Source organism: Manacus vitellinus, unplaced genomic scaffold, assembly GCF_001715985.3.
Source record: "Manacus vitellinus isolate BGI_N305 unplaced genomic scaffold, ASM171598v3 scaffold_64_pilon, whole genome shotgun sequence".
NCBI lineage: Eukaryota > Metazoa > Chordata > Aves > Passeriformes > Pipridae > Manacus > Manacus vitellinus.
Genome location: NW_021940718.1, coordinates 1,109,200 through 1,118,844, shown reverse-complemented (window position 1 = coordinate 1,118,844; position 9,645 = coordinate 1,109,200). Strand labels below are relative to the sequence as shown.

The following is a 9,645-nucleotide window of genomic DNA, read 5'->3' as shown; positions in this document are numbered from 1 at the left end:
GAAATCAGCCCTTGGAAAAAGCCAAGCCTCCAAAAGGGGGGCTGGGGATCCTCCCTCGGGGTCTGGGCACAAAGAGGAGCTGGGAATGTCTTTGTTGGACCTGGAAAAAAAAAAGCTCTGGAGCTGTTGCAAAAGAGCAAAGAGACCAAGAGCCAGAGCTGGTGCCCAGCATGGGGCAGGGGGATGCCCTGAGTCCCTTCCTGGGGCACTTAGGAGAGAACACACCGGTTTTATTCTGTTTTTACCCCAAAAGTTGGTGCCCAGCCCTCCTGCTGCCCCTGGGGCAGAAGGATCCAGCTCCAGCAGCTCCCTCTGGCTGGAGGGAGGAGGATGATGGTGGGAAAAAGGGCTTGGAGCAGCCCCTGCAGCTGAGGAAGAGCTCAGCAAAGGTGCCAAGTTTGGCTGCCCAGCCAGGGACATCCATGGCAGCCTGGTCCTGGAATTTGGGGACCCACTGGGGTGTTTTCCAGCCCCAAACCCTTCCCTCCCCTCATCCCAACCACAAAGAGACTCGGGGGGAGCTCCTGGTGTTTTTCATTAGAAAACCCTTTATATTCATTTCATGTCGGTCGAAATCACGAGAAATTAGGTAGGAGGGCAAAAAAAAAAAAAAAAAAAAAAACCAAAAAACAAACAAAACAAAAATAAAACAACCAAAAAAAAAAAACAAAAAAACAAACAAAACAAAAAAAAACCAAAAAACAAACAAAACAAAAAAAAAACAACCAAAAAACAAACAAAACAAAAATAAAACAACCAAAAAAAAAAACAAACAACCCAACAAAATAAAATCAAAATAATAAAAAGGGAGGGGGGGACAAATACAGACACCAGCACAGCCCCCCCACGGGCGGTGCCTCCGCAGGGACACGGGACAAGACCAAGGACATTGGCTACGTGTGACTCAGGGAAGTGACTCCAGCAGGGGATGAGGCACAGGCTGGTCTCCCTTCCCAGCCTCTCCTCCTCCTCCTCCTCTTCCTCCTCCTCCTGCTCCAGGTGGGAGCTGTTCCCTCAGCTCTCCTCCGTGTCCTCCGCAGCCTCCGGCTCCCGCTCCGGCCCGGCTCGCTCGGCCTTGGGATAGTCCTGCACGCTGCTGGGGGAGACAATCCCACACCCCAGTTCCTTCCCAGGCTGGGAGAACCCTGACACGGCCCCCAGCTCCCCCTGGATCACCCTGGGAAGAGCCCAGTGGGTCACAGGCAGCCCCAGCCCCCCACACTCACTTGTTGTGGGGCTCCTCGGGCGCCTCCGGCTCTGCAGCTCCCACCCCTTGGCTTTTGTCCTTCTCCTCTGTGCCCTCTGATTTTTGGGACAGGGACTCGCCGTTCACAGGACCTGGCAGGTCTGACAGGGAAAAGAGAGAGAGGCTCAGGCACTTGGAGCCTCTTGTCCATCCCAACCCAAGTGGGCCAAGGATCCACAGCCACAGGTTGTCCCCAGACACCCAGCTGAGCCCGAGGGGACCCCGGGCCTGGCTGAGCCCAAGAGATGCAGCAAGAAGGGCCTCAAAACCTCCACCCCCCAGCCCAGGGTGGATTTTCCCTGGCAGTTCCTCCAGGAATGCTCTTGCAGCACCCCTGGGCCGTCCTGGCTCCGAGGGTGGAAGATCCCAGTCACCAGCTGCCTGAGCAAGGGCCTGAGTCAGTGTCCAAGGACATCTCTACATTCCCCTGTTGGAGCAGAGCTCAGGCTGGCTGGGAGGAACCATCCTGGGCCAAAATCCAGCCTGGAGGCCCCCAGAGCCCGGGCGTGGGGCCCGAGGTTTGCCCTCTGCCCTCGCTGCGCCAGCACTCCACGCCCAGCCCTTTCCCACCCCTGGCACTCGGGCAAAGCAGGGCCTGGAGGGGCTGATCCCTCCACCACCCAGGCCCAGAGCCACCTCCCCGTGTCCCTGCTCCCCAGTGGGATGGGACACACCCCGGGAAGGGCCTCAGGATCCCGCCCAGGGGCGTTCAGGGAGCGTTACCAGCGTTTGTCTCCTCCTCCTCCTCCTCCCCCTTCTCGTTCCGCGCCTCCGCTCCCGCTCCCGGCAGCTTCTCCGGGCCCTTCTCTGCCTCCCCCTTGTCCTTCTCAGGCCCGGCTTTGTTGGCTTTCTGGAGGGCCTCCAGCTTTGGTCCCAGCACACGGGACTTCAAGCGGGTGTAGACCTCGGCAGCTTTCTCCATCACGTCCTTGTTGGCTTTGTAGCGCCGGATCTGCCCCGGGGAGCGGGAGGAGGGACCCCCTTAGAGCCTGGGGGGGGGCGAGGGGGGCCCCACACCGGCTCCAGGGAGGGACTGAGCCCTCTGCTCTACCTTCTTCAGCGTGGCCACCACGTCCGTGTGCTTCTGGAGGATGTGGGAGGTGACCTGGAGCGTCCCCAGCTCCTCCAGCGCGTTCAGACACCGCTTGATGTCCTGTGGGGTGGCACCGGGTGGCACCGGGCTCAGGAGTGTCCCCCAGGGCACCCAGGGAGCTCCCAGCACGGCCAGAAGGGAGGAGGAGGAGCAGCCCTGGCACTGCAGCCCAGCACTCACCGGGTTATCCACCTTCAGGGCAAACTTGACCTCACTGTGCAGCTTCTGCAGCTTCTCCTCCACCGTAGGCTCTGGAGCAGGGACAGAGACAGGTCAAGGGATCAGGACACCAGGGGAGGCCCTGGCACTGCCCAGAGCCCGGGATCCACCTGGGTTTCCCCCCCCAGCCAGGGTCTGGTGTCCTCCTGCACCTCCAAGGTCAGCAGAGCCCCAGGGAGCTCTTCAGAGAGGATTGGGGTGGCCCAACACGGGGAGGGGGTCTCAGTGTCTCTGCACTGTAAATGCTCCCTGATGCCATCCTGGGAAAGGCCCTGGAACAACCTCACTGTTCCCTGGGGGACACATCCATCCCTGGAACCACCCCTGGATCCCTTCCCTCCCTCTCCTCCCCTCTGTGGTGGGAAGCAGTGGCTCTCTCACCCTTTTTCTTCTCCATCCTCCTTTCAGGGATGGGGTCGGATTTCTTCCGGCCTCGTTCCACTTTCAAGGGTCTGTGGAGGGAAAGGGAAGAGGGTTGTGGTGAACCCCCAGCTTGCCACTGGGCTACCAAGGCTCGTGGTACTGCCTGGAGCACCCCAAGTGCCCTGCTGCCCCCCAGCCATGCTCACCCCCAGGTCCCAGCTCCCCCGTGCCCCATTCCTGGGAATGCAGCCAGGAAAAGGGAACACCAGGGAATGTCATCCTGGTAACCCCCAACACCTCCTGCACCCCTTGGGCTCGGGAGAAGGAGGGGAGGGACAAACCCAGCCCCTCTGTGGGTGCTGCAGCCCCAGGGAGCCCCATCCCCAGCCAGGGACACCCCGTTCCCATGGGATGGAGGGAAGGGAGGGAGGGGGGAGGAGGAGATGCTGACTTGCTCCGTGGCTTCTCCTCTGCTCGGCCCCTCTTCTCCTTCTGATTTGGTTTCCTTGACAACTCCGAGGGCTGTTTCTTCGCCGGCTTCTTTACCTTGGAGGAGAGAACAATGCAGGGAGAGCGGCACGGCCCTGCCCGCTGCGGCGGGGATGGCACGGCCACGGCACGGCCTCAGCCCGTGGGAGGGACACCCCCTGGGCAGGGACACCCCCTGGGCATGGCACAGCCTCACCCTGTGGGAATGGCACAGCCTCACCCCATGGGCATGGACACCCCCTGGGCATGGACACCCCAGGGACATGGCACAGCCTCACCCCACAGACATGGACACCCCCTGGGCATGGACACCCCCTGGGCATGGACACCCCCTGGGCATGGACACCCCAAGGGCATGGCACAGCCTCACCCCATGGGCATGGACACCCCCTGGGCATGGACACCCCATGGACATGGCACAGCCTCACCCCATGGGCATGGAGACCCCAGGGACATGGCACAGCCTCACCCCATGGGCATGGAGACCCCATGGGCATGGCACAGCCTCACCCCGTGGGTATGGACACCCCATGGACATGGTACGGCCTCACCCCATGGGCATGGATGCCCCAGGGACATGGACACCCCATGGCACAGTGTCACCCCATGGACATGGACATCCCATGGCCACAGCACAGTGTCACCCCACAGCACGTGGTTGCCCCATGGACATGGACACCCCGTGGACAGGGACACCCCATGGACATGGCACAGTGTCACCCCATGGCACATGGTCATTCATGGCCACATGGTCATTCATGGCCACACTGTCACCCACTCACCACAGTCACCCCACAGCCACGGCACATGGTCACCCTACAGCCATGGACACGGCCACATGGTCATCCCATTGCCACAGCACAGTGTCACCCCATGGACCCCATGGTCATTCATGGCCACATGGTCATCCCATGGCCACACTGTCACCCACCCACCACAGTCACCCCACAGCCATGGCACATGGTCACCCTACAGCCATGGACACGGCCACATGGTCATCCCATTGCCACAGCACAGTGTCACCCCATGGCCACAGTGTCACCCCACAGACACATGGTCACCCCACAGACACATGGTCACCCCACAGCCATGGACACAGCCCAGGGTCACCCCCATGGCACGTGGTCACCCCACAGCTGTGGCACAGTGTCACCTCCAGATCTCTGTGCTGCTTTCCCAGCTCCCCAGTCCCCTCCACAGGGAGGAACTGGCCAGGTAGAAGAGCCACTGGTTGCCAAGAGCCCTGTGCAACCCTTCCCTGTGCTCCAGCCAAGCCTGGCTGGTGCTTCCACAGGCTCCAGGAGGAGCAAATCCCACAACTGTGGTGGGAGGAAAAGCACCTTGGAGACCGTGGAATGGTTTGGGTTGGAAGGGACCTTAAAGCCCATCCTGTTCCACTCCCTGCCAGGGACACCTTCCACTATCCCAGGCTGCTTCAACCTGGCTTTGGACACTTCCAGGGAAGGGGCAGCCACAGCTTCCCTGGGCAGCCCGTGCCAGATGTGAGGCCACAGCTGGATGGGGCGTCCTGGGCCAGGGGAAGAGCTGCCATGGCAAGGCAGGGATGTGCCTGTGGACACACAGCCCTCCCCAAGACTGTGTGGGCAACCCCAGGGTAACCCAGGGTGAGGAGAGCAGGTCCCTGCTGGCTCCACACTCACCTCCTTCTCCGGTTCCAGCTCCGAGTCCGAGGAGGACGCGGCCTTGGCCCGGCCCCTCCGGCCCTTTTTGGCCACCTCATCCTCGGCGCTGCTGTCCGAGTCCGAGCGCCCCTCCTCGCCCTTCTCCGCCTTCTCCTTCCTCCTCTCCTTCTCCTCCTTCTCCTGCTCCCGCAGCCGCCGGATCTCCTCCTCCTGCTCCCTCTTCCTCTTCTCCTCCAGCTCCCGCCGCCGCTCCTCGTCCCTCCTCTTCCACTCGCTGATGCGATCCACGTCGCTGTCGCTGTCACTGCCGGGCACAGGGCACAGGTGGCAGGGAGGGGGTGACCCTCCAGCCCAGCCCCGAGGCTGTCCCGCTGTCCTGGTGGCCCATCCGACCTCACCTGTCGCTGCTGGAGCTGGTGGGGACCCGCTCAGGCTTCGGTTTCCTGCCCCGGGGCTTGGGGGGGGGTTTCTCGGCTGCAAGACAACGGGGACAGGATCAGCAGGAGCCCTGGGGGTCTGTTAAAACAGCCCCAAACTGGGGGGCAGAGGGGCTCAGGGATGTGGGGTGTGCCCACAAACGAGGAGATCCCAGAGCCCTGGGGGGTCTGGGAGCCCCTGATATCCCACACTCTTCAGCAGGAGCCCTGGGGGTCTCTCTGTTAAAACAGCCCCAAACGGGGGGCAGAGGGGCAGGGATATGGGATGTGCCCACAACAGGAGTTGATCCCAGAGCCTTGGGAGCCCCTGACATCCCATGTTCCCATCCCAAGGAGTTGGAGAGGGCAGGACAGCCCCCTGGCTCACCTGGCTTGCGGCCCCGCGGCGCCTTTTTCACCGACACGTCCGAGTCCGAGTCGGAGTTGGAGTCGGACTTGGTCATGTCCATGGTGGCATTTCTCACCTCCAGGTCTGAGTCCACTTTGGAGTCAGAGTCAGAGCCAGACTCCACTTTCTGCAGGCAGAGAGAGGGGCTGGGATGGAGGGTGGCACTGGGGTGGCAGTGCCCCAGACCCAGAACACCCTGAGCCCCAAAAACACCCCAAACCCAGAACACCCTGAGCCCCAGCAGCACCCCAAACACAGAACACCTTGAGCCCCAGCAATGCCCCAGACCCAGAACACCCTGAGCCCCAACAGTGCCCCAAAACCAGAACACCCTGAGCCCCAACAGTGCCCTAAACCCAGAACACCCTGAGCCCCAGCAGTGCCCTAAAACCAGCAACACCCAAATCCCAGCAGTGTCCTGAATCCCATAAACACCCCAATCCCAGCACTGCCCTGAATCCCATTAGCACCCCAATCCTACCAGTGCCCTAATCCCAGCTGCACCCCAAATCCCAGCAGCCCCCCAAATCCCAGCAGTCACTGAGGGGTCAGTGAGGTCCCTCTGGGTGCTCCAACCCCCGGCACGGCCCCACCACCCCCTTCTCCCCCTCCCCACAGCACAGACCCCCACTCCTCTCCAGCCTCCCTCAGCCTGAGGGTCCTTTACCTTCTTCTTCCTCCCCCCTGCCGGGATCCTCCGCGGGGCCCTGGCCACCGGCTTCTTCTCGGGAGTGAAATCCTGCGGGAGAACAGGAACAGCCTCACAGTGTTGGCAGAGCCAGCCAGGCTCCCCCCAGCCCAGGGGGATGCTCTCCCTCCAGCCCTCTCCCCCCCAGCCCAGCAGTGTATCCCACACCCCCCTCAGCACCTGGTCACTGTTCTTTTCTGACTCGGAAGACGTCTCCGAGTTCTCCTCTTCCGTCCCGGAGGGGCTGCCCTGGTCCAGGTCACTGGAGGATTTCCGAGGCCGTTTTGTCACCGGCGGCATCTGGGACGGGAGAGAGGACGAGATGAGAGAAGCCCACTCCCTCCCCTCCCACCATGGAAAGCCAAATGTTTCCCAGGAAAGGCTTTCTTCCAGCTCTTCCCAAGCGTCCCTGCAAGAACAGCCACGTGCACACCTCTGGATTCTCCTCCGGGCTGCAACCTCCACCAGTGGCCATCCCACCATGCCATGGGCATCCTGAGACCCCCCAAAAAACAGGCTGGATGCTGTTTCCCACCAGAAATCCAGAGGGAAGCCAGAGGGAATTGGTTTCTTCACCCCTTTCCACCCCGGTGGGTTTAAGGGAAGCCCCAGGGTGTCCCTGGGCGGGTCCCTCTCCCGTCCCCAGCCCACACCCACCTTCATGGCCAGGGGTTTCCTCTTGAGCCCGCTGTGGTCGCTGCCCCGATCCGAGTCCTCGTCGCTCTCCACCTTCTCTGTGGGCAGGGTGGCCATGGCAGAGTCCTCCTCGTCCTCCCCGGCGTCGCTCCCTGCCATGGGGTCGTTGTCGGGGACGTCGCTGTCGGAGGAGCTGGCGGGCTACGGACAGCAGGAGCAGAGCCCAGTTAGAGGGGCCTGGGGGGCGTTCTGGGGGGGGCAGGAGAGGAGAGGAGAGGAGGGGAGAGGGGGCACGAAGGGTGGGGAGTGAAGGATGGCAGAGCTGTGCGTGCAGAGCAGCCTCCCCTCCCAGCACGGATCCCTTTGGAAAACACAAACCCCTCCGCCCACGGGAGCACTGCTGAGACCCCCTTCTGATCCCACAGCCCCTCACACGCCACCCTGAGAGCACCAGCCACACGCTCCTGGATTCCCCAGCTCACTGCCCTCTTCCCCTCATCCAAAATCCCTGGAGCAGCCCCCAGCCCTCCCCGGCCCTGACGGCGCCAGACAAGCGAGGGGTGCCTGGGTTCGGTCTCTCCTTCGGCGTCAGGGAGCGGCCGTTCCCCTTCCTCCACCTGGATCAGGCCTCTTCCCATCCTCTTCCCGTGGGAAAGGGCTGTACAAGGAGTCCAGGTGGCCACCACGCTCTTCCCAGTTGGCATCTCCTGTGTCCTGCTCCCTGAAGGTCTCCTCGTTTCTCCAGCCCAGCAGCAGGTTCCTCACGCAGGGACATCAAACCCCAACTTCCATCTTCTGAGGAACTGGTGTTCCTAAAGCCTGGATCCTTCCAGCTGCTGGAAAAGCCTCTCCTTGCCCTTGACTGGTCCTGGCACCTCGCTTCACTCAGGCCTCAAAACCAAGGAAAACCTCTATTTCAGTCTCCTCCTGCTCCTTCTGCCCGCAGGACGCGGTTGGTGCTGGTGACCCCTCAGTCACAGAAGGTCCCTATCCCTGATGGGAGTTCCTGGTGGATTCCTGGCCAGGGCAGGTGCTTCCTTCACCACCACCAAGCTCCAAGTTTTCAAGCACCGCCACGGTGTCACCTCACCCCACATCCAGAGCTCGGGGTGCAACCATCTCCCAGAGCTCCTCCAACCACATCCTGGCTCCTCACCGGAGCCAAGGCAGCTCATTCCCTGATCTCAAGACCTGGACCTTTTTGCTCACCTCAAAAACCTTCCTCTGCCTCTCCAGCCCGACTCCCTACAACGCCAGACAATTGTTCTACGATACATCGCACCACAACTGTGGTCACAAGATGCCCCCACGAGCAGCTGGCAAAGAACCATCTCCCTGAATCCCAGTGGAGGGCTCAGAACCTTGGAAAAAGATGGAAAAGGGGACTGCCCAACAGTCCAGGATGAGCAAGCCTCAAGCTCTTGCTCTGACCACAAAACCTCCACGATTTCAGGCGAGCACCGCAAAGCGAAACCCCGCTGGCAAAAGCACCGTCCGGAGGAGGAGAGCGGAGTCCAAGAGCAGGGGAGAGGGCAGGGAAGCGAAGGGGAGCTAATTCCACCCCGAGGAAGCCAAGCTGGAAGCGCATCAGCAGCAAAGGAGAAGCAGAGAGAGGAGCAGAGGGCGAGCTGGAGGGATGGAGGGTCCTGGCAGCCCCCCCGCCCGGCCCGCACTCACCGCAGGGGCACTGTAACTGGCGTGAGGGTTGTTCTGGATTTCCCACAGCCCCTCGTTGAAGCCTTTCCTCTTGTTGGGTTTGCCATATTTGTCTTTGTACTTTTCGTAAGGGAACAGATCTTTAGGGCCCAAGAAGGCTCTGAAGGAGAGAGACACACAAAGCAGAGGTGAGGCCGGGGCACAGGGCACGGGGCCTCACAGGGCACGGGGGCGGCGCTTACGTCTCGTGGGTGCCGAAGAAGAAGATGGGGTACTTGTTCGGGGGGGGTTTCACGGCGCCGTCCGCGATGTCATCGATCTGAAAGGAAACCCAAAGCAGGGGGGTGGTCAGACAGGGGCGGTGACACAGGGCGGTGACACAGAGCGGCGACAACGTCCTCAAGCCCCGGCAAAGCGGCGTCGGCCTCCGGCACCCGCGGCAAGGAAGCCCCTGGCTGGGGATCGGGGCCCCTGGCCATGGATCAGGGGCTGGATCGGGGTCCCTGTTGGTGGCAAGAGAGCCCTGGCCATGGATCAGAGTCCCTGAGGGATCCCGGCGGGATCTCTGCAAGAGTAACCGGAGGGGTCCGGGCAGAGCTCGGCGCGGGGTCGTCTCTCCACGTGCTACTCCCCAGAGATCCATCGCCCCGAGGGACCGAGGGGAGCCCCGGCAGGGCGTGGGGGGCGATTGCTGAGCGGCCCGAGGGTCCTTCCCGGCTGCAGGAATAGCCCCGGGATGAGCGGGGCCACCCCCGTCTTCTGTGCTCCGGGCGGGCGGGGGGAGCCC

General features: G+C 62.1%; 1 protein-coding gene across 1 annotated transcript in view; it reads right to left on the bottom strand.

The window, feature by feature from the left end:
* Positions 1 to 761: 761 nt before the first annotated feature.
* HDGFL2 (HDGF like 2) overlaps positions 762 to 9,645 on the bottom strand; it is a 10,371-nt gene continuing 1,487 nt past the window's right edge. Inside the window, exons 2-16 of the mRNA XM_029963874.1 lie at positions 9,101 to 9,177; positions 8,880 to 9,018; positions 7,224 to 7,403; positions 6,747 to 6,866; positions 6,546 to 6,617; positions 5,858 to 6,005; positions 5,452 to 5,527; positions 5,072 to 5,357; positions 3,373 to 3,467; positions 2,940 to 3,010; positions 2,520 to 2,590; positions 2,298 to 2,399; positions 1,970 to 2,198; positions 1,227 to 1,347; positions 762 to 1,096 (exon numbers count right to left, since the gene is read on the bottom strand). Coding sequence (XP_029819734.1) covers positions 1,015 to 1,096; positions 1,227 to 1,347; positions 1,970 to 2,198; positions 2,298 to 2,399; positions 2,520 to 2,590; positions 2,940 to 3,010; positions 3,373 to 3,467; positions 5,072 to 5,357; positions 5,452 to 5,527; positions 5,858 to 6,005; positions 6,546 to 6,617; positions 6,747 to 6,866; positions 7,224 to 7,403; positions 8,880 to 9,018; positions 9,101 to 9,177 — 1,869 coding nt within the window. The 3' untranslated portion in view covers positions 762 to 1,014. The remainder of the gene's footprint in view (positions 1,097 to 1,226; positions 1,348 to 1,969; positions 2,199 to 2,297; positions 2,400 to 2,519; positions 2,591 to 2,939; positions 3,011 to 3,372; positions 3,468 to 5,071; positions 5,358 to 5,451; positions 5,528 to 5,857; positions 6,006 to 6,545; positions 6,618 to 6,746; positions 6,867 to 7,223; positions 7,404 to 8,879; positions 9,019 to 9,100; positions 9,178 to 9,645) is intronic.